The sequence below is a fragment of the Aphis gossypii genome, chromosome X, assembly GCF_020184175.1.
Source record: "Aphis gossypii isolate Hap1 chromosome X, ASM2018417v2, whole genome shotgun sequence".
Lineage (NCBI taxonomy): Eukaryota > Metazoa > Arthropoda > Insecta > Hemiptera > Aphididae > Aphis > Aphis gossypii.
This window is the reverse complement of record NC_065533.1, coordinates 560188-584736: the sequence shown is the minus strand read 5'-3', so window position 1 is coordinate 584736 and position 24549 is coordinate 560188. Positions and strand designations below refer to the sequence as shown.

Below are 24549 nucleotides of genomic sequence, written 5' to 3'. Positions count from 1 at the left end.
TGCAAGGTTTATAGATTATAATCTATAAACTTTGGCTGTGTACAATATTATATGTGATTATATGGTATACCAGGTATATCTATGATAATATAAGGTATTATGAATTATCATAGATATTATCTATGTGAATTATGATAACTACCTACATGCAATGTTTTTGGAAAAATTGATTAACCATGCCAAAATATGCAAATGCGTCCTAATTGAAAAATAAAATATATGACAATATTTAAGTATAATATATTCTAGACTGACAAATCATCTTCGTTCAGAATCGTTTTTCGTATACAATGATACCTATCATTGCATTCAAATTTAACCTACCCTAGTCCGAGGTCAACCCCACCCCCTAATGTACAGCAGAACGGTACCCACTTGCCCGCTTTTTTTTTATTATAATTATTTTAAGTATTTTTTAAATATATAATTTATTCACCTGATTTTTATTTCACTAAAATTTTAATATGTGTAAAATATATTAATTTACAATTAGTCACATTTATATTTAAAACGTAACTTACTATTAAATTCGATCAATTTCATTTATATTTTACAGACTTTTTAATATTTTTTTTTATAATAATTATAAGTATTTTTCAAACATAACATTATTCATCTGATTTATTTAAACTGAAATTTTAAAATGTGTAAAATATATTTATTTATAATTAGACATATTAATATTATAAACGTTACTTACATATTGTAGTATTAAAAACTTGATAACTATTATACAAAGAATGAATGTTCACTTTGTACGTTGAAAAATGAATTCACAAACACAAAGTATTTAAGAACTAAATTGATAGTTTACTTGTATTTTACTATAAGTACTACCTACCTATTTATATATTAGTAGAATACTTGAAACTACGATCATGCCATATTTCCTCCCACAACCTTATTAATCTGAATATAATCAGCGGTCATTGATTTAACCAATCAGATCAAACATCTACTATAGTCTATAAGCATAAATTTAGAAAGCCTAAAAAAAAAATTCTTATACTGCTTAATTTTATTTTTTACCTCTAATTATCTAACTATATTACCTGAAACTACGATCACGCCATATTTCATCCCATAACCTTGATAATCTCAATATAATCAGCGGTCATTGATTTTAGTCAATAAGATCAAATGTCTTCTATAAGAATAAAATATGTAGAAAGCCTAAAAAAAAATTGTATTATATTAAATATAGTATATAAATTACTACATACTGTAGCTACACTGAAAATAATACGTAGGTAAAAATAATGAAAACTTAGGTCAATTTGTCCTTTATCATTACCTACGGGTGGATTTTTTTGCAGTGGGAATAAATACTGCATGTAAAAGATGAAAAATACACTCAGCACGGCCATCTGAAGAATAATAAATAATTTTTAACATGTAGTATTTAATACTTAAAGAGAACCCTTACTTTCTAGTGGATTCTTTTCTAGAACTTCTTCAAGCAGTTTTAAACTTTGGGAATCTTTAATTTTTAATTTTAATAAATCTATAAGTTTAAATGACACATCTGAATAAATTGACATCAAGTTAGATGCAGTTAGATGTAGTTAGATGCAGGATAAAGCATATTAAAATCAATATCAATCTAGAATAATAAAATAAAATTGTATATTATTAAATATTTAAATATCTCAGTTCACTTTTCAATAAAACGTATACTTACTAATTTTTAACCAGCTGGGAGCTTGTAGCTTATCCAGTATTTTAATGTATCGGTGGTACTTTGACTATTTTTTATATAATTTAATCTATATTTCACAGTTGCTCTCCAGATAATTTCAATTTCATTGAATGAGCAATTATCGGGTTTTAAACTATTTAAGTATTCATCAATACCAGTTTCGGAATCTATAAAAACAAAAAATTAAACATACAGATCTTATTTATTGTACTTACAGGATATTATTAGTTAGAAAAGTAAAAACAAATTTAATGTAACAAAATATTTACCAAAGTTTTTCAACTGACGAGCATTACTATTTTCATCATATTTTGAAAGTTTATGTTTTTTTGTTGCTTCGATTAGTCCACCATTCTTTAAATTTCTTATTACATTGTGATATTTATATTTTGCATATAATTTTCCTTTTGGTGCTTTATTTCCATCACGCATAAAGTAATAATCCTAATAAAAATCATTTTTATCATTGTTTGCTAATTTACAAAATTTTGAAAAAATAAATTACCTTAACTTCATTAGGAAAAGCTGCAACAATTTGATTGGAAATTTCTTCAGCACTTTTAATTGTCATGATAATATTTTCTTTTATAGCTGTTTTAATAATAATATCAACCAGTATTAATCTAGATGCATCATTTAATGAACCAAACTTTTTGTAGTTGGCGAGCACCAAAGATCCCTCCCTGTGATTGGTCTTCAAGTATTTTGCTTAGACTTAATACTGATTTTGTAATTACTGCTGTAGTTTCAGGTAATATCATAGGAATTGCATCTGAAATATGTTTGCTAACAATCTGAAGTTCTATTAACTGATTTGGAACTTGACTATTTGTTTTCCATTTTGATAAACAAATTTCAAATTTTATTTGAATGCCCAGGGGAAAATTTTTCAACGATTTTTCACATTGATCTGATGTTATATTACTTAAACATTCCACATCAATCAATCATTTTTTAAATTTGTGATAGGTATTAACAATACAGTTATATTATATTCATTGTTTTTTTTACCAATGCATGTATTATATAAATAGCCCAAGTTCCAATCGTTTAACAATAACCATAATTTGTAGGAATCTTCCTCTGTAATCTTTGGATACTCGTTCATTACAGAATGTTGAGGTTCATTCATGTCTTGAAAATTAACAAGATTATCAATATTAGTTTCATTAAATAAATCTGATGTAAAGCCATTTATGATTTTACTTGCTTTGTCATCAATTAGATCCATATTGTCTAACATACATATAAGCAAATTAATTATTAAATGTTAAGTTAAAACATATTATATTATACAAACATATTGAAAATATCTTAATAAGTACCTAGGTAGGTACCTAAAACAAGCAAATAAAAAAAAAGTATATTCATAAATATGGATGCATTTAATATATATTGTATAAATGTATATATATATATAAAAAAAAACCTTAAAAACTATCATTGATAAAGTTTATAAGATGTTATTAATATTCCTTAAGTCTTATCATAATTGTATTATTAGCGACTCTAATAATATTAATTGGGGGCCCATTTAAATCATCAATACTAAAAATACTCAAATTACCTGGTTGTGTTAAATTGTCTTCAACAACATATGCATCAAAATGCGAATGATAATAATCTACTTTAAATTCTTCAGCAAGAATTAAACATTTATTTTCATCAGAAACTATAATTTGTAAAATTTTAAAAAGATTTAACGTTTCAATCACTCTGGTGACAAACATATCTACTTTAAATAATGTTCCTTTGTAATCTACTTGGGTAAAACATTTAAATTGGTGATGTAAAATTAAACTTTTAGTAAATTGTATATGTTCATTATTTTTTATTTCGTGGATTTTATTTATAATTAAATTAGTAGGAGTAGAATAGAAAAGTTGATATGCAAATTTTATTTGCATTTTTTTTCCTAAAGTATAAGTTATATTTTTACGAGAGGAAGTAGCATGTGCGTATGATTTAAGTTCTTTGTGCTTCGCTTCAAATCTAAAGCACCAAAAATGCCACCAAAAATGCCTTGGTGGACCAGACTGCCTAATAATGGTTGGATAATGAATCAATATGTGGTGCTTCGGTTTTAATGAATCGTGAAATAACAAAACATATTGTCTATTATGATTTTGAATTAAATTTTTTAGATTTAATATTTTTTGTTCTGATATACTGTAAGATAAAATAATATCAAAAGTTTGGAGTAAATTTAAAAAGAACAACCAAACTTCATCATTTTCAGGAACTAAGTCCCCGACCATTAAAGGAAAAAAATGTGTAAAAGTCATCATATCTCGGGCATACATTCTGAGATGGACGTTTTGCAAATGTTTTGTATTTATGGAAGGAGAAATATTTCCTATTTCTATTGAACCATAATTAAAATTACTTTTTCTTGAATTTAATGTATCTAAAGAAGAATACTTGACATTTTCAGTGAAATATTTAATAATATGGCACATATCATAATGACATATGCCTTCAAACAAGTCGTGTATTACATCCACGCAATAATTTTGAGTAACATGAAAGGTTAGTATTAGTATTATAAAGAAGGTATTCTATTTAAAAATAAATCACCATGAACTCCTGTGTTACGAATATCATTAATAGCAACATCATTATTATAATTAGTAATATTCCTCATTAAAAGGCTATCTTCTTCAAATAATTGTTTTGTGATATAGATACTAGCTCTACAAAATCTACAAAAGTATGAAGCTAAAAAAGATCTGGAAAATTCTGAAATCGAATCTAGCCCAAGATTATCTCCTAAAACAAGCCCCAATATAAAATAAACCCGTGTGTCTCCTTTTTCAGGAGTAGAGATAATTATGCCTTCTTTTTCAAAACTATATAAATCATCTGTAAGACATTTAAAACAGGACTCATTACCATAATCTTTCATAGCAACTGATTTAATAATAACTGTCAAAAATATATTATTAAGCTTTGAATTGTTTTCTAATAATGGAAATTAATAATACACAGCACTAACAGCTTGAAATGTAGAATGAGATCCTAGCGGGTTGTTAATTTCAAGATCATCTATGAATAAAAAATATGGAAACACTATTTTATCAGAAAAATTCACTAATTTGGTTTTCCATAAATCACCTTGTATGAAATTTTTTGAAGAGTTAGATGAATTTAAATTATTTAAACGATCAAGTGATAGTTGAAAATTATTCCCTTGTTCAAAAAATTTTTTAAATTGGAATTTCATAGGCATTAATAGACCTTTTGTAACATGTTCATCATATATAACTTCTCCTTTATCATATACAGAAGTTATTTCTCGGTTTATAATTATCTGATTTAAATGATTAATGTACTGCTCTTCCATGAGCCAATTCATTAAACGGTATTCAGTACTACAAAGTGTAAATGTGTTTGATATATCTAATGACAATTTTTTAAATGATGATAATAATATTGGGTCATTAATTTTTTCCTTCACGAAACAGTCCAATAGCTCAGCTATAGGTTTAGTTATGAGTTCTACAATGCCTTTTTGAATATTCAAAACATCTTGAAACGTGATGTTATTCTTTACATGTAAACCAAGAACAAATTGTACAGCAGATTTATGGAGATCAGAAATTGCTGATTGATAATTAAAACTATTAAAAGTATCATTTTGTACAAATATTGAGGGTATATCAGATGTGGTACAAGTGGTACTAAGAGTATCAATACTTGTATTGTTAATTATAGGGTTTTGGATAGGAAGAGAATCATTTGATGTTAACTTAATATGTTTGTTTTTAACATGCCTTTTAAACGAACTCAAGCTCTGAAATGACTGAAAGCATGACTCTTCACAACAATCATAAGAACGATCAGGGCCAAGCGAATGAAATACTTTGAAATGGATAACTAATGACTGTAATTGTTTACACTCAGTTTTACATAAGTAACAAATCATTATCAAAACTAAATTAAAATGCCTACTTAAAAAAAATGATCAAAAAATCTGTTTAATTTCTTTTACTGTACCTATTCTGGAGTTACTAAATAGTTAATTTATTAGATTATTTTATTAACGATAACCAAAGAATAACGATCTTAAACTTCAAAAGTTAAAATAACTTAGGTACCTACACAGGTACTTAATTATATTTAATATTTTAATGTAACATAATATTAATAATTAATACATACCTTCTATCTTCTAAGATGATATAACACGGGAACGTATATAAAATATAAAAACACTAAAATCGTTATGACAAAACAGAGTTGACGAGCGGACGGTAACGTGCTTAGCGTATGGAAAATGCCAAATGTGAAATGAAATGGTTATGACGGTTATGTAATATGTTCTTACGTAGTTATATCTGCAGTCTGCAGGATGGGTCATTGTGGCGGAGAGGTGGGAACGTATCTGCTTGGATATCATCATGGAAATACCCCAATAATACAAAAATAATTTTAATCGTATAATGTATTTTTGTACATTTAAATTGAATATTTGATAAAACGACAAAATTGTCATTGTTATTTTATTTTAAGATTATCTTTTCTCATTTTACAAAAGTTTAGTTAATGATTTAATATTTTAATGAATAACTATATTGAAATAACAATATTGTTTCATTATTTTCATAAAATGATTTGTTTTTTCAATCATAGCGGTCAATTTTAGAACAATATTTTTTGTAATTGATTAATGAAGTATAATTTGTTATAATTACAATTCATTGTACAAATAACAAACATTTAGATTGTTAATTTTATAAATTATTGATGGAGTATACAATGAGTTCGTTAATTGTATAACTTAATTGTTATTTCAACACTATTCTTATAGTATTAACAATATAGATGTTCGTTATTTAATTACAAAATTGATTTGTTAATTTTACCTAAGATATTTTTTTCAGTGTAACAATAACCTAAACATTGGGGGTGCAACAAAAACACTTTTATAATTACGATAAAGGTGTAACAAATATTCTTATAATTGGATTCTTAAAGTGAGCAGGTGATCAAGTACAGATTTTCTTAACCGTGAACGATTAACACATTACCGTAACAGTTGTCGATCATCAACGGCGGCGGAGCGGCGTGAGAACACTGGCCGCATCGGCAATATTATATTATAACAATTATATTATGTGGCGGCATCGTTCATGGTCAAAGACAGATCATCGCACGTACGCTTGCAACCCGGTAGAATAATATAGATATGTAATTACCACCCGATACAATAATATAGATATCTAATTGACACACACCGTCGCACGAATGACGCAGAAGCATGGAAAGAAGCGGATACACGCGCACGGACCATCAGGGACCTAAAGGTACCGCGGGAGTTTTTGGATGATATATAAAGGGGCCCCGAATAGGCACATTTTAGACGTGATTTACCTGAGTTAGAGCGAGCACCTTCATGTCACTTAGTTCAATATTTATGTCTTCTGGACTTAGAATATTTTTCATAGTTTAATTAAATTAATTATTTGGACTTAATATTTTTCCAATTAAAAACACTTAGAAAATATTTCATCTGCGTTCACATATATTTCAAATCTATATCAGTACAGTTGCTCATACGTGGCACGTTACAAAATTGGCGCAGTCGGTAGGATTCTTTCAAATAAGAATTCTTTAGTCGAACAATTTTATTTTTTCAGACTTCGAAAATTTTTCGAAAAAAAAAATTTATTTTTTCCCTTTCAAAAATTTTTTTTTCGAAACTAAAATATATCGACTTCGAAGAACTCACGGAGGCACATTCGGCAACGAATCACTGTTGAAGAGGACAACTGTAGAACGTCAACTTCAGCGACTCCAAAAGAGAAAGAATTAACAAGTAACACCACGGTTCAGCAATCAAGAAGAATGGACGCATCAACTCAAACCATCGTTGTATAAGCATAATTTTTTTTTCTAATGTAGAATAATTTTAAGCGTCTAACTCTGTTCGCGGCTCCTTTGAAATTAAAAATTCCATCGTAAAAGTTACTTTTAATTGTGAAGGTGTATCGTGTATATATATATATTTCCCGTAAAATATTAAATAAATAATTTACATAAAAATTAAATAAGCTATAATTAAAAAAAATGAAAAAAAAACGCAACGATTAAATAATTTTTTTTAATATTACACTTAGAATATTTTACGAATTAAAAAAAATAATAATTTAGATGTCTTAAAATTTAATTTAATTTTTTTTTTTTAATAAAATATAATAGCAGAAAAAACATTTAAAAAAAAAAAAAAAAACGAGAAGAATATAAAAAGAGAAGAAAAATTATTTTAATTACTTAACATTTTTTAAAATAAGAAAATTAAATTATTTTATTAAAGTTAAATATTTTTACAAAAGAATTTTTTTTTATGCGGAAAAATTATTTGAAATGTTAATTATAAGAATAGTATAAAATAAATTTATTAAAAAAAATAATAAAAAAAAAAAGGAGAATTATAATTAAGGGGGAATGTTTTATTTACAAAGAACTATACGTGAGAAATACGGAATAAATATTTATTTTAAAAAAATTATAAGTGAATTATACGTCAAGGAACACGCGAGAAAAAATTGTCTTGAGAATTAGAGAGAATATTAATTGAAAATTTTATTTAAGGCAGTTAAGACCTTATTTATTGAATTATTGGGAAGGCAAGTAATAAGTCCTTATATATTGAATTATTTTAGGCTGAAAAGTGCCATATTTTATAAGTTGATGAAAAGAATTATTTTGGGGCGGATTTGAGCCATATATATTGTGATTTAAATAAGTATTGAATTTTATTGGGCCGAGAAGAGCCGTATTTTGTGAAGAAAAATAATTGTGAATTTTATTGGGCCAAGAAGAGCCGTGTTTTATGAGAAAGAAAATAATTGAGAAATAATTGTGAATTTCTATATAATAATTTAGAGGATATAAAAAAAAAATCTTAAGTTTAAGAAAATAAAAATTTTAAGAGAATTAATTGGGGGAATATAATAAAAAATTTTTTACGGAAAAATTTTGTAATAAAATAATATTGATAAATATTATTAGTAGGTCACAGGGTAAGTTATGTCGTAGTATATGGGCAGTGATTATCCTGTGACTTACTTGAGGTGGCGTTGCATAGCAAGTCGAGGGATATTTTCGATTTGTGCGGAGCGTAGCAACGGCGCCGAGGAGCGTAGCGATGAGTGCCGAAACACGCATGTGTAGTCAATAGTCATTGGTAGTGAATAAACGGAAAAGGTCCATATTATTTAAAGAGATTAATGTTTAATTAATAATTGAGAAAAAATAGTAAATTGCGTAAAACAAATAATAATTGAAGAAATAAAAAATAAAATATAATTAATTTAAGTTATAATAAATGAGTATAAAAATAAATTTATGAATAAGGAAGAAGAAGAAAATAGTTATATTGAAAACGAAAGTAACAGCACAGACTATATGAAAACAGATAGCTCACTCGGGATGTAAACAAAAACTATGAATATTATTTCCGCGACGAAATCAGTGTGACCACAGTGCAGGTATGAAATTTCGTTTGGAAAATAACAAAAAAATTGTCCCGATTTCTACCTGGCGCCAACATTGAAATTCATACTATTCATACTAACGGCTGGAACACGATTGAGCACGATTGACCTTTTTCACAACACGATTGAGCACGGTTACGATAAAACAATAGGAGCCCCAAAAAACCCCAAAAACAACACGATTGAGCATGAAAATAGGCGCGACGTTGCCACTTGATACCGCAGAATATTATTATTAAAAAATAAAATACATTTTAATACATTTTTATAAATTAAAATCTTTTTTTGATTTTTAATCATATATTATTATATTATTACATATTGATTTTGCTGGATCAGTCAAATTAGTATATTATATTACACCGAGTATAATATATAAAAAATTAAATTAATGTAAAAAAAATAAATAGTAAAAAATAGTTGCAAAATTTCACTCATATACATAAAAAAAATTTCAAATTTCTTTCCCTAAATACTTATTTCCGACTTTTAATAAGTATTTAAGTAGATTGTCAGCATTTTTAGATTTAGAATACTCCTGATAAGCCTTTATAGTGAAGTTAATTTTTTGGTTTTCGATAACACTCATCTTTTTATTGATATTACTTGCTATAGATTGCATTTTCGTAATTGTTTCAGCCTGAGTTTCTTGTAACACTATAATAACCAAGTGGATGTGTGGATGTGCCTTGTAAAATTGGGAATTGTATGTTCTATGGAAACTTTCAGCTGCATTAGTAGTTCTAAATATTAAAATTGGAGAATTAATAATGCATGTCTATAATAAAATAATTCATAGATTCCGTATAGAATATAGATACCTCGGATTAAACGTTGGTTCCTCAGCCCATATATTTGGGGGAAATTGAGATCCGTCATCAATGTAATTATTAAAAATATAATCAGAAAATTCTGTGCATGCAATTTCATCTGGGCATACACTAATAAGTTCGACAAATGCATCAGATACTTCATGGCTTGGAAGAAAAGCCAATCCAAAAAACATTTTTAGCCAATTTCCAAGAGCATCATCTTTTTTTTTATATGCTAATCTGAGCATAGAGTCACTGTTTATCTGTAATAATAATAAACTAATTTAATTTAATAATATTTCGTAAGTTTAAGTTTTTATTTTGTACTTACTTTTCTCCACCACGATTGCCCTAAATGAAATCTGCATGATATCAATTGTAAATCTTCGAAAACTTCAGAAGCAGCTTGGTGAGCTGCTTTTTCGAAGTCAACATGTAATTTTTGTAGTATAAATTCAGTTTCATTACATTTCATACATAATTCTTTAAGAAATAGCCAAATTTTTTTATACATCTCTTTCGATTTCTCAAACAAAAAAAAGTAAACTAAAGGCAAATAATAGCCGTTTTTGAATCCGTGTATTGTATATAATTGCGTAAAATATTTAGGAGCATAATTGAATGTACCATCGGCAAACAAATCACTGCATTTCGTTGTCATAAATTGTAAGTTGTCGGCACTAGTAATACATACGAAACTTTCATCTTCAGGAATATGTATAAATTGCTTTCCGTTAAACATAAAATCAGTTTGAGTTTTTATTGAATGTAACTGCAAAAATATGTCTTCTCGGGACCTAGGTATTTCAGGAAGTGTTTTTCTTCGTCGATCATACATGGCTTTACGAACTGTTTTCAAATCGTTATGGACAATTGATGTTAGTTCAGTATTATGAAGGAGTTCATGTCTAATTAATTTAAGTGGTTGCATTGATATTGATTCTTCTGCCCGTCGTTTGCAATTCTCACGTAATACTTGCCTTTGAATTTTATTTAATGAATTTCCCTCATGATTATGTTGTCCATTTGATTGTACTATGATATTTTTTTCTTGTCCAGAATAAATTGTTGCTGTACAATCATTTTTTGTACATCTCCATTTCAACAATTCGCCTTTGTTTCTCACACCAATAAACCTATATTTAAATTCTCCAACATTTGCGAATTCTTTACCTCTCTCGGACAAGATAATTTTTATTTTATTATTTTCCATAATTTTTAAAATACACACACGAGACAACAGAACAGACTGACTGTGACACAGGCCTTATTAACTGTATAGGTACATACAATGACAGTTAATCACAATTTAGTACGATCGTTGTAGATAAAATTCTGGTTTCCTATCTATCAAAGTTATTTTCAACTTCCATGTGTACCCATCAATTGATATAATTTATAGATATTTTTTGAACAATAATGAAATAATGTCAATACTAAGTCGTAACCGATATTTTCTTATCTTAGTTCACGTATTTTATTAAAACCACCGTTTAATCCCGTTTATAACCTATTAATTCATTTATAATATGATATAATCGAAACTATAAAAATATAATATAATATACATTAAATCATACGATCAATAAAAAAGTGAAAATCTGACAACGTTGTACACAATATTTATATTTTTTATCGTGCTCAATCGGGTCGTCAAAAAGGTCGGCCAAAAACAACCGTGCTCAATCGGGTATCACCGATACTAACTACTACCCGGTCTCGCCTTACGACGTGGGGGTTGCATTGTTTAGATTTTGACCTTTCACATCCCTTAAGAATTAGGTTATCTTGGCCTCTAGTTGCTGTTTTTGTGATTTCCATGTGACTTATGTCTTATTAGTTGACTATTGAACAAGTGTGTGAGTTTCAAAGTATTTTTTTTTTTTGTATAAAATTTGGTGTTGTGCTCTTGTGTTACAAAATTTAAAAATGGAGAGTAAAAAAGCAGGAATGCGTCGCTCTGTACAATTTTGCAAAAATAAAGCAAGTACTAGGAATAAAAGTTTTTTCCAATATCCAAAAGACGATCGTCTATCAACATGGATGGAAAATTGTTGTACAGAAAATCTGGCTGAAGAACTAAAAACAAAAAATAGTTACAAAGTATGTGGCGATCACTTTGTAGACTCAATGTTTTTAAAACCCACAACAAAAAACAGACTAGTTTTTAATGCTATTCCATCAGTATTTAATGGTAAGTAAACAACATAATTATTAAAACATATTTAAAAATAATTTAAATAATTTTAAAAACTAATATTGACATTAAAAAACTAATTCTTTGTTAAATAATTCAATTTTAATTATTTTTTTAGATGAAATAATTTTTGAAAGATCAAAATTGACTAAATTACAGTTGAAAACCTATGAAGATCCACAGGATTTTGATGGATGTCAGAGTAGCTGTAGTACTTCAATTCCAGGTATTGAAGAATTAAGAAGTCATGTAAGTGGATATATGAATACTTCTGATGTTTCAAATGAATCTTGTAGCTCATCAGTAATAACTTCTGACTCTTCAAATCAAACTCCTGGATATTTATCAGCAAATACACCAAGGAAACAAAAACTGGCTATGGAGATTAAATCTGGAAAACAAGAAATAAAAAATTCAAAGAAGACTATAGTAAGTTTAAGTCAACAATTATCTAGTTATGATACAGTTGAACATTTTTTTAAGATTAAGTGAAAATATTTTTCACCTGGATTATTTACTATTGTCAAGTCCCAATTAATTTAAAGAAAAACAAAAAGAAGGTTATAGATATAATAATGAAATCAAACAATTAGCATTAACAATTTATTTTTTAGGACCTAGAGTCTATAAACTTTTATTAAATATTCTTTCATTACCATCAATTTCAACCTTAAGACGGCTAACTCATAAATTTGAAATGATACCAGGTTTGAATGATATTCTTTTAATATTATCAAGTATAAAATTAAATATTTTACTGACGAAGCTAAAGAATGTGTTCTCTGTGCAGATGAAATGCCCTTAAAATCAAATCTTTATTATATGCTGAACAAAGATGAAATTATAGGATTTCATCAAACAAATAAGACAAAGACTTATAATCCTGCCAAGTATGCATTTGTTCTATTGGTTAGAGGAATAAATGTCAACTGGAAACAACCAATTGCATACTTTTTAGTATCAAGTAGCTGTACCGGATATGACTTGCAAGATATTATTTTTGAACTATACGCAAACTTATTGTTATAAGATTAAATATAAAAACATTTATTACTGATATGGGTTCTAACTTTGTTAGTTTCAGTAAAAGTGTTAATGTTACACCAGCCCGACCTTATTTTAAAGTTTGTGAAAATAAAATAATATATATGTTTGACCCTCCCTATTTATTAAAGTCAACAAGAAATATGTTTTTTCAACACAATTTCAAATTCAAAAATGACTTAATTGAAAAACAACATTTAGTATCATTTTTTGAACAAGACAGCAAATGTAATTTAAGATCAGCCCCAAAATTAACACATTCTCATATTTTTCCTGGACCATTTGAGAAAATGAAAGTTTTTTTGGCAGCTCAAGTATTTAGCCAAAGTGTAGCAGCTGGCATTGAAACTTACCTTGTTACAAACAAAACAACAAGAGGATCATTTAAAATATATGCATATTTTTTTTTACAAATTTAACCGTTATTAGCAAAAAAGAACAAACTAATGTTACTAACCGGATGACATTTAATAATGGTTGATTGGTCTCCATAACTGGCTTGCTGCTACTATGGAAAGATTTAAAATCAATAAGACCATTAAACCAACAAGAAAATTATGTTTTATACACAGCAAGATTAAATCAAGATTGTCTTGAAAATCTTTTTTTTTGTACACTTAGACAACAAAATGGCAATAACACTAATCCAACTCCTTACCAATTTTTGTTCGCATTTAAAAAAATTTTTTTACTTAATTATTTTCAACTCTCAGAAAACGCAAATTGCATAAATGATTTGGATGCCATTTTAACTCAAATGCCCACTGATTCAAACATAGACATTAGCACCCTTTTAGACATTTAGTATTTGAAAAAAAAATTAAAAACAGAAAATTAGAAATTTTACAGCATTTGTAAAACAAATTTTTGTAACTCCACTAATATTATAATTATTTTGATGTATTATAGTTTAATAAATACCTTTTTTTTTTTAATATGAGCTAATTACTAATTGAATTGTACAATACTACATTTGTTCCATTTATGTTTAAATATCTGTAAATAAATTAAAAATTATACATTAATTATGTATTTTATGACTTGTATAATAATATTATGTGTCTCAAATCTCAATGTTGTAAATAAAACAGTTTTTATACACAAGAATTAAAAAAAAACATTTTTTCCCGACACCTTTCTCATTGAACGTATTATAAAAAAAAATAAAAACAAATTATATGTTAATGGTTAGGTTTTAACAACAGTCATAATTCGTGGATTGATGTAAACGAGACTTTAAAATAGTAATAAACGAAATGTATCAATCAATATTTATTATTTTAATTGTATAAACCATTTTATTATTACAATGTTTGGATCTATTTCATTTTTATGTTAATTTATTTTTTAATTGATTACCGAATGTTATAATTAAATTAAATCCGTTAATCTTTTTACTACCATATCCCTACTAATCTGGCAATCGACGTAAAACTTTGTCTAAAATAAAATAGAGTTCACTCAGATTTTCAATATCGATTTCTAATTTGGAATTATAGGTTTTGAACGAATATTCTAGGTTTGTTCATTCTGAAAAATTAAATGTTATACTGTTTAGCTAATTGTTTAAACATGCATTTTAGTAATAAAAATAAAATTAATGAATAAATAACGTTTTTTTGTTTTTTTTTTAAATTGTATTTATCCTATATTTTATTTTATTAATATTATTATTTTTATTGAATACTATATCAATTTTACATAGTTAAAAAAAAAAAAATAAACTATTTTTTTAAACGATAGTGACCATATGCAATAGTATTAATACCATCACCCATAATAATCCTTTTATCGTCATTCGCACTAAGAGCAATTTTATCTATAGATTTAGAATAAACAAAATGGTGTTTTGATTGTATAAAATTCATAGATTTACATAATTGTTGACTAGCTGAATTATTGATATATGCATTTAATATATTTAAATATTCGTCAAACTTCATGTGATTATTAATAACATATTTTTTAACACCCTTAGCTCTTTTTACTTCATCTTTATTTGTTTTATATGCATAGAGTTTAGGACGTAAAGTAATAAATTCTAATAAGATTTCAGATTTTAATTCGTCTTTAAAATAACCTGGTTGATTTTTTCTACGATCACTAGAACAATAGTGATTTTTCGGATAATTTGAAGTATCAAAGTAAGAAAATAATTTTCGTTTTATGTCATCGAAAAAGTTAGAAGTTCTTATTTCGTAAACTACGAATCAGTATCTGAATACACAATGTTAATTTTATTTCTATACATATTTTTCATTACATTATAATGAAAATCATACATTATCGACTTTGAAATATCCAATATTGCAATCCTACATAAATAGGCTTATCAAATTTAATTTTTTCCTTATTCATATGAATGGCCATTAAATTTTTTGTGTATATAGTTCGATCTTTAAATGTTGTTTTCGACATTAATCGATGTGCTTTTTTTTCGTTAGATACTAGAAACATTACATACGTTTTCTTACATTTTCCATACATTTTCCATAGACACTATTCACTAACAGTTTCCAGAATTGTCGTTCAAACTCATTCCTTGACTTAACCCTCATATTTGTACATAAATTTATATATGGTGCCATCCAACGAGATTGTGAAAAACGCAGAATCCTATGAACTTTTTTCACTTTTAATCCATTAACGATGGCCTGTTTCAAATTTCTATAGTGAACTACATAATTAAATTTCGATTCTAATGTTGTTAATAGTTTTTTTTACTTTTGAATTGGGAGGACATTTATTCTCAGGTAAAATGGGAAATCATTATGATTGTCATGTAATTGTTTTGGATAAATAACATCTACTTCTAAAATATAACCATATTCAGCATCATCTTCAATTTGTGTTATATCTATTGTCAAATAGTTAAACCATTCAAAATTTTTATGAGGTAAAGCAGATAGCATTGATTTTCCATATAGATTTACACAGTCCAAGTAAGCTAACCACGTTACAGGTTTGTTTGAATCATAATTAATATTTTGAATATTAGGAATGTTAGCTTTTACATGTCTTTTAACTGAATGACAAATTCCACCACGTAATCCGTTCTCCAGAAAAATTTGAATATCACACTGTTTAAGCCGTTCTAATTTAACATACAATCGAATGCAAATCCTGGAGTGGTCATAAAATGTGAAGCATCGAGTTTAAGTGGTTGTAAACAAAGATCTCTAAAATTTTCAAAAACATCAGAAAGTAAACATACATCTGTTGCTAAGTATAAGTCACTATATTCTCCTAATGTTTTTATATTAAATTTTTTCCAAACATGAGCATGCGCATAATCTTCATCACTAATACCTTCATCTTTTAATGAATTATAAAAAAACTGTTTTGGTGGTAAACAAGTTTCATTTAATTTATTAGGATGGTCAATATATTCATAAGGAAACACACCTTTTCGTGTAACTAAATTTAATGTCGACAAAGAAAATATTTTTAATGTTTCTCTAAATCTAGTTTTGTCTTCAGATAAATTATCAGCTAGTGAACTAAGAGACTCTGACATAAAACGAAATGTATCAATAAATTTTATATTGAATTTATCTTGAATAGTTTTACTAAATGATATATATTTTTCTGATGAATTAGGTATTACATGAATATCATTTTCATTACAACCAAGTTCACGAACAATAAAATGACTGTCATAGACTAAGTTATGAAAGTATATTGGAATAAATGAAACATTAGTTAATTCAAAATTACAATTTAAACAAACAGCTGATCTAAAACGTCCTGTAAAATGATTATGATCTCTTACTTTAATAAATTATCGTTTTTAAATGATTTGAAGCAGCATTCACATAATCTAGCATTTTGAAATTTATGCTCTTCATCAACAGTTAATTTGTCCATGGTATATTTATCTTATAAAGATTACACACTTTTGAACCTATATCTATCATTGTCTTCATGAAATGTTTTGCTGCATTACGATTTCTATAAACATGAAGTTTTGTTGGAATTTTATATTTTTTTATTAAATATTTAGGTATAATGTCATAATCTATTTTTACGTAAAATGCATAACTCATAGGTTTATGTTTATGAGTTATCAATGTCTTAGTTTTAATGTCTTGGTTGTTTATTATAGGTTTTAAATAACATTCGAAATCAGAATAAATTACTATAGGTATTCGTTGAGATCTTTTAAAATTTTTAAAATAAATAGTATCGTCATCACCGTTATCAAACATTACAGGTCTTCCAAGTTTATGTTTTCCACAAATTTTTTTATGTTTTTTTAACCCATCAATACCCCATAGTTTGAATTTACAAGGAATATTACTAAAAACTGTAAAACATCTTTTACATATAATTAATTTAGATTTATGTTTCGTCTTTTGATTACGAATAAGTCTACAAAAATCATTAATAAAACAATAATGTGACGTTATACCATTATTAATTAAAAGCAGATCGAAATGGTTTTTACTTTCCACATTATTCATATATAATGGGAAAACAACATTTTTATTATCTAAACTAAAAACATTAACTGATACCTACATTATTTAAACGTTCAAATGATTTAATTTGATTAACTAGTGTCGGAATATCGATACAATGAAAATTTAATCTACTTTTTTTTTCAAGTATTTTAAAATATTGATTACTAAATTTAGTTTTATCTGAACGAGTATTATATTTTGTTAAAATTGCATATTTGAAACATTTGTTATCTTTATTTTTTACATTTATAACAGCTTTCTTATTCCTTATACATTCTGGTAAAATTACATAAGAAGATCCGGTTAAAGGGTTTACAATATTGATTCTTAATTGTAATGCATCAATTGAATATAAACTCTAACCACTTCATTTAGTTACAAAATTACTTTCCTCTTTGTTAATTTTATCAAACATTTTTTTTAATAAATTTTCTAAATTTGAATTTGTATATGCCAACACATTCACTGTTTTAAATGAAATATCTCGGTATTCCTGTGTTAACACATGTACATAAACACAGTCGAGATATAAGTTAAATTTAATACTAGTTTGTTGTGTCATTTTTTTTAATTTACAAACAATCATTTCAAAACCGTAGTCAAAAAATTGATTAAAGTCTATGAAATTATATCGTTTTTAAAACAAACGTTTTTGAACATTTTTTAAACCGATTTAATTGAATAAGTCTGCTTCCAATTACGTGCATACGTGTTCTTTTTGATATTACATTTCGTTGTATTTACTGTAATTAAAAATAATAATAATAATAATAATATAAAATTTACCATTAAATAACAATAAATAAATTATTATTACTAAATAAAAAAAAAAACGTATTAACCATTTATGCTTATTAAGTCATTATTTATTATTATTACAATCGATAGCGTTGACCATTGAACGATCGAGGTTAATTTTTAAAATATTACTGTGTTACTAAAATTTGATATAACTAATATTATTATTAAGTTACCAATGTAAAACTGAAATTGTAAGTGTAACTGAGTGCATTTAAGAAAATTTTAAAGATTTCTGTCTTGCAGCCATAAACCTTTTTTTTTGTGGGGAGGTGTTAGGGCTACGAGATATCTATAAGATATCTACGAGACTACAAGGCTAAGTTAGTATGACCATGCCTCGTGTCAAGGGTAATGCGGATGCTACTATGACCATGACACGTGTCGGGATAGTAAGCGCACCAATAATTACAGTGCACTAATGATGCATTTGAGATGTTATTGCACATTCTCAAATTGCGTGTCCGAATTTGCAACAACAACAACAAGGACACCTGGTTTTACCCAGAAGGCGAAAACACGACGTAAACAAGAGACGCACCACAATATATAAGGAAGCCCGAAGACCAGCAACGGCAGATGTACCAAAGCTATCAACAACAGAGCACTTTCACGTCACTCAGCCACTTATTTAATTTGTTACATGTATTTTGTTTGTATGCAATAAAACATATTACGTTATTAAGTTTAACTTTCATTCAAATTAACCATTTGGATTCAAATCTGATACTGGCACGCAACAATATATAATAAGCATTAAAAAAAAGCATCACCTGTGTATTCAAAGTTCAAATAATATAATTAAAAATAAGCTTAAAAATTAATATGTACAAAAATTAAATTAAAAAATTATTAGATTAGGAAAAAAATTCCTTTAAGCGAATCATCAATTTTCCTGTTGCAGTTTTTACGATGTTTATAGGCGGACCACTAAATTCATTGATACTGTGTATATTAAAATCATTAACTATTGTTTTTTTTTCATCAATTTCAAAAGTTTCAAAATGTGAATGGAAATTTAAAATTTGGATTTGTTTAGATAATATAAAAATATTGGAATTATCGTTTACAACTATTATCTCTGAAATTTCAAACAAACACATTTCATCAATACATTTTGTTAAACAATAACCTCTTTTATATATTGTTCCCATATATTCAATTTGGCTGTAGCACTTATAAGTTGTTAATGGAATATGAATTGTATTTAATATTGCAGCAGAATGAAGAGTACAAATACAATATTTTGGATTTATTACAATTTTTGTATTGTTAGACTGCAAAATAAAATATGCAAATTTTAACTGCATTTTTTTTACTAAAGTTAAAGTAATATTTTTTCTTGAACAAGTAGAACGAGCATACATTTTTATCTCTTTATGTTTGCCTTCAAATCTCATACACCAATAATTTCTTGGGGAGGCAGAATATTGTATTATTGTAGGATAATGAATTAAAAAGTGGTGCTTTGGTTTCAAATTGTCACCAAAAAGTGTTACATACAAAGAGTTATGTTGTGTAATTAGCTGTTTTAAGTTTAAAATTGAATTTTCAGTAAATGTATATGCCATAATTAAATCCACTATTTTAACCTCTTCATGCAAGACTTTTTAGATTTTCAAAAAAAAAACCTCCTATATAGAATTTGGGCCGTAAATAATGAGAAAAATAGTTAAAAAAATCTAGGACCAACCCTTATGTCGTGAAGATAGATTACAACCCCGTTATCATATGATACCTCTGTGCATATTTGGAACAACTTTTTTTTTAAATGCATTTTTATAATTAATACATTTTAAATTTTGACAAATTAAAATTATTAAATACACATTAACTATATACTTAAGGTAAATATATTGGGTAGGAGGGGGACATGCCCCCTGGAATATCTAGGATATCTACAACTTGAATAACTATAAAGATGTTTGTATATTTAATGTAATCCAAACATAAAATAATAACAATTTGTATAAAATAAAAATTAAATCTTTCACAGCTTGTGGTTATAAATAGATTAAGAATAATAGAAATACAATTAATATATACGTAAAAAAAAAAATATGTTACTAACAAAATAAAAATAAATGAAAAACTTCTTTCATACTCTGTATAAAATTAAAATAATATTTTGTAATATTTCTTATGAAGATAATATAATAATAAAAATATTAAACAATAACTAAATTGCACAAAATAAACATAAAAGCAATACTAAATGTTACCCAACAAATATCAAAACAAAGTAAAAAAAAAAATATTATAGTTCATTCTTTATTTTTTATGGAAGTCTTCTATGCACTCTGGACAAACTGGAGTATCATATTTTTTACAAATATATCTAGTTCTGATCCTTACCATCATATCTTATTTCTGAAACTACAATGGAAACATTTTTTTTTTTTTTTTGTGGATCAGATTGTAAGGAAGGCCTGCCTCTTTTTGGTGTATCACATTTTCCTATTTGGAGCATGGTCCAAACAATTGATGCTTTAAACTGAAGAAGTGGTATATTTTGACAATTTTCTTTGTATATTAACCATGAGTTAATTATACTAATATTCAAACAATGGAAAAAAAATCCTCAAGTACCATTTTTTGTTCTTGAATCCATGAGGGTAATGAGCAATCATTCTATCCATGAGGTCCACACCCCCATGAATTTATTGTACTCCTGTATAGCAAATGGACGAGTGTTTTCTTTTCTTTCCTATCATAACATGAAGTTATATCTTCAGGACTAGCCCCAGCATATGTCGATATAGTATGTACTAGTTAAGTATCTTTCCATCGTACAACAGTCAGATTGTCATCAGATGTGGCTATTGAACAGTTACCTCTTTCTAACAATTTATCTTTGACTAGGTAATTTTCAATTCCAGTTACTCTATTCAATCTTAGAATACCAAGGACATGTATGTTTAAAGACTTTAATTTTCTTAATAGTGGAACAGTAGTAAACAAGTTATCCATGAAAAGTTTATGGTTTTCACCATGTATTGAATGACACAATTTCAAAACTGTATCACCTATTGGACCAAAAAGTGATTTTTTGTCTTTCGAGGCACCTTGATAAAGCTCAAAACAATGTACATATCCATTGGTTCCGGCTTGAACCCAAATTTTAAATCCCCATTATTTAAGCTTTAATTTTAAGTATTGTTTGAACTCCTACCCTTAAAAGGAACCATCATTTCATTAATGGCTATATTTTGACTAGTTGATATAGCTGAATGAAAAGAATTGTGTAAAATGTCTAAAACAGGTCTAATTTTCCAAAATTTATGAGTTACTACTTGAGGTTTTTCATAATTGTCTACAAAATGAATAAACCTTTTAATTACGGCAAACCGGTTACAAGTCATAGCATCAGCAATAAGGTTCATTCTCAACCCCTCTTGAGAAGACCAATAAATTCTTACATTTGGGTATTTTATATATGTCATTGCTATGTTGATTGCAAAAAACCTAACAGATAAAAATTAAACATAAATAACAATAATAAAATTCACAGGTACATTGTGTCTGCTTGCGTGTGTGTGTCGGTCGGCGGTTCGTATGTAGCCGCTAGTATTATGCATTATTTGCTATTATTATTTTATGCTACGGCGGCAACAAGTATGAACATATGAATGAATATTATGAGACGGTTGTTATCAAGTGTATCATATGATATCTTTATGCACAAATGGATGGAGGGCCGTAAAAAACGGGAAATTAGTTTTCAGGAAAATTAATTTGAGGACGATATTTTCAAAGAACTATATTTTTCATGAACAGTATTCAAAAAGACTTTTATTAAATAGAATTATTTTTTTACAGAATGTAATTTTTTTGGAACAATAATACCATTGAATATTTTTATCAGGAAATTATTTCCTCAAAGACCGTTTATAAAGGATTAATATAAAACAGATTATACTACACAGGATTGTACGAATCGGGACAGTATTTTAAAGTATAGTAAATAACAGTAGATTATTCACAAAGAGTTGTAATTTACAATAAAGTATTTTACAGAACCGTACGAATCGGGACGATATTGAAAAATATACTATACCAATAAACCATGGTAGTGGTAACAGGTTATCATGCTGTTATCAATTTGGATAAAAAAGATTAGCTTAAAATCATAAAAATTTGAATTTTAAATTTCGAAAATTGATTTGTGTTCTCACTTTAGTGTAATCACTGTAATCTATGAACTATGAAGTGTAAATATTGAACTATAAAGTCTGCACACAGTACATTAGTATTATTTACCTCCATTGTAATAAAGAAACTGATGCGAAATAATTCAGTCTAGGATTTATTTTCTTTCAAAACATTTCCATCTTATGCCAATGTACAATTCTGTCCATCCTAGTAAATCGGATATAAAACTTTTAAGACATACTTAAATTCGGCATGTATTTTATTTGAAAACAACCATATCACTGTTTTGAAATCTAGCTCTTACACTCTTCAAAATTTGAATACCTATTTAAAATTTTAAAAATTTAATAAATTGAACACATTTAGAAAATACCTAACTCTTTAAAAATGGACTTTTTATTTTTCTCTTATGTCGGATAAGTTTCATCTTTAGGTGGGAATCAAGGAGGGGAAGATTAAAAAATTCATAAGCGCAACTGTATTGTGATCGGGAGGTAGTGGGCTTAGCCCCCAAAACTACTCATCATAGGCCTATCTACCTCTGGAAAAGTTAATCTTTGAACTCATAATATCAATTCAAAATCAATAAATACAAAAAAAAACATTTAGTATATAGAATATAGATATATTGTTCAGTTAAATAATGTAAAACACTCATGTTATTTTTATTATAAAAATTGGTACCTAATGAATAACAGTAGATACTACTGATAGGTACTAGATAAGTATAATAGGCAAAGCTTCATTAAGTTACTTTTTAAGAAAATTAAAAAAAAATGTATACTAGTTGCGCCACTAATAACATAACCTACTCAATATTTTATTGTTCATCATTATTTTATAATTTATTGTCTATCGACTATCACTATTCAGTATTCGCTCTATAATATTATATTTTAGGTATATTATCGTTAGGTATAACTGTTTAATCAGTGGCGTATTTAGGAAGAACCATATCGGGCAGCTATAACACGTTAGGCTGCATCCGAATTACATGCCAAAAAAAAAAAAAATGTCCGAATTGCATGCGATTTCTTAAAGAGGTCTATCCGAATTGCATTGCATCTCATAGAGACATCTGCCTGAATTGCATGCTATGTGCCATTGTGCCCATGTATCGACAATAGTTTATTTATTATACACATATATCAGGGCTATAGAGTATAGGATTTGTATGCAACAACATGTTTTTTTGCTACGTCCAAATGGAATTAAGTGAGTAATGTCTTCGATTTATATTACCTATTTATATTATTGTGATGAAAATGGTACTATTTTTATTTTGCATGTTTTGCATATATTTAACATGATCGAATTCAGAATTGTATTTAAGTTGAATAATTAAACTGATTAAAGTATATAACTTGGTTTTATATGGCCAAACATAAATTTTATTTTTATAAATGCAATTCTATGGTACAAATGTACAATACTATAATATACTATGTACGTTCGCCGATTATTTATATTTGGAAATTAAAAAAAAAAAATGTGGTAGTAGCATATATTATAAAACACATATTTCTACTATTGATTGAGAATTATAAACTTTATTACTAAATAATAATTAATGCACGCGAAAAATAAATAAATAATTTTTAATTTTTAATCTCAATTATACGTATACACTATACCTACCTATATAGATATATGACAATCAGCTAATTACTGATGTATTTCTTATAACTTAATTTGAATTTTTCTAATTTAAAAAAAAATACGAATGTATAGAAACATTAGAAACGCTCTATGATATGGTTGTTACAAATGATTAATTTCTAGATTGAAATATTTTAAACTTTATTTTTATTTTTAACTGTAGGTATTTAATATTTATATACATATATATGTTACGGGTAATGTTAACATTTGGATAATGTCGACA

At 26.8% G+C, this 24549-nt stretch overlaps 2 protein-coding genes and 2 pseudogenes across 2 annotated transcripts; all 4 read right to left on the bottom strand.

The window, feature by feature from the left end:
* Positions 1–1123: 1123 nt before the first annotated feature.
* LOC126551695 (uncharacterized) lies at positions 1124–2930 on the bottom strand (annotated as a pseudogene).
* Positions 2931–9269: 6339 nt separating this feature from the next.
* LOC126551693 (uncharacterized) lies at positions 9270–11703 on the bottom strand. Its single transcript, XM_050205693.1, has 4 exons — positions 10342–11703; positions 10020–10273; positions 9805–9941; positions 9270–9307 (listed from the first exon to the last, which is right to left on the bottom strand). The coding sequence occupies exons 1-4, from the start codon at positions 11221–11223 to the stop codon at positions 9270–9272; spliced, it is 1311 nt and encodes a 436-aa protein (XP_050061650.1). The 5' UTR covers positions 11224–11703.
* Positions 11704–14975: 3272 nt separating this feature from the next.
* On the bottom strand, positions 14976–18454 carry LOC126551692 (uncharacterized; annotated as a pseudogene).
* A 2830-nt stretch (positions 18455–21284) lies between these two features.
* LOC114119915 (piggyBac transposable element-derived protein 2-like) lies at positions 21285–21955 on the bottom strand. The gene is made up of 2 exons (XM_050205691.1): positions 21685–21955; positions 21285–21619 (listed from the first exon to the last, which is right to left on the bottom strand). The coding sequence occupies exons 1-2, from the start codon at positions 21953–21955 to the stop codon at positions 21285–21287; spliced, it is 606 nt and encodes a 201-aa protein (XP_050061648.1).
* Between the last annotated feature and the right edge of the window lie 2594 nt (positions 21956–24549).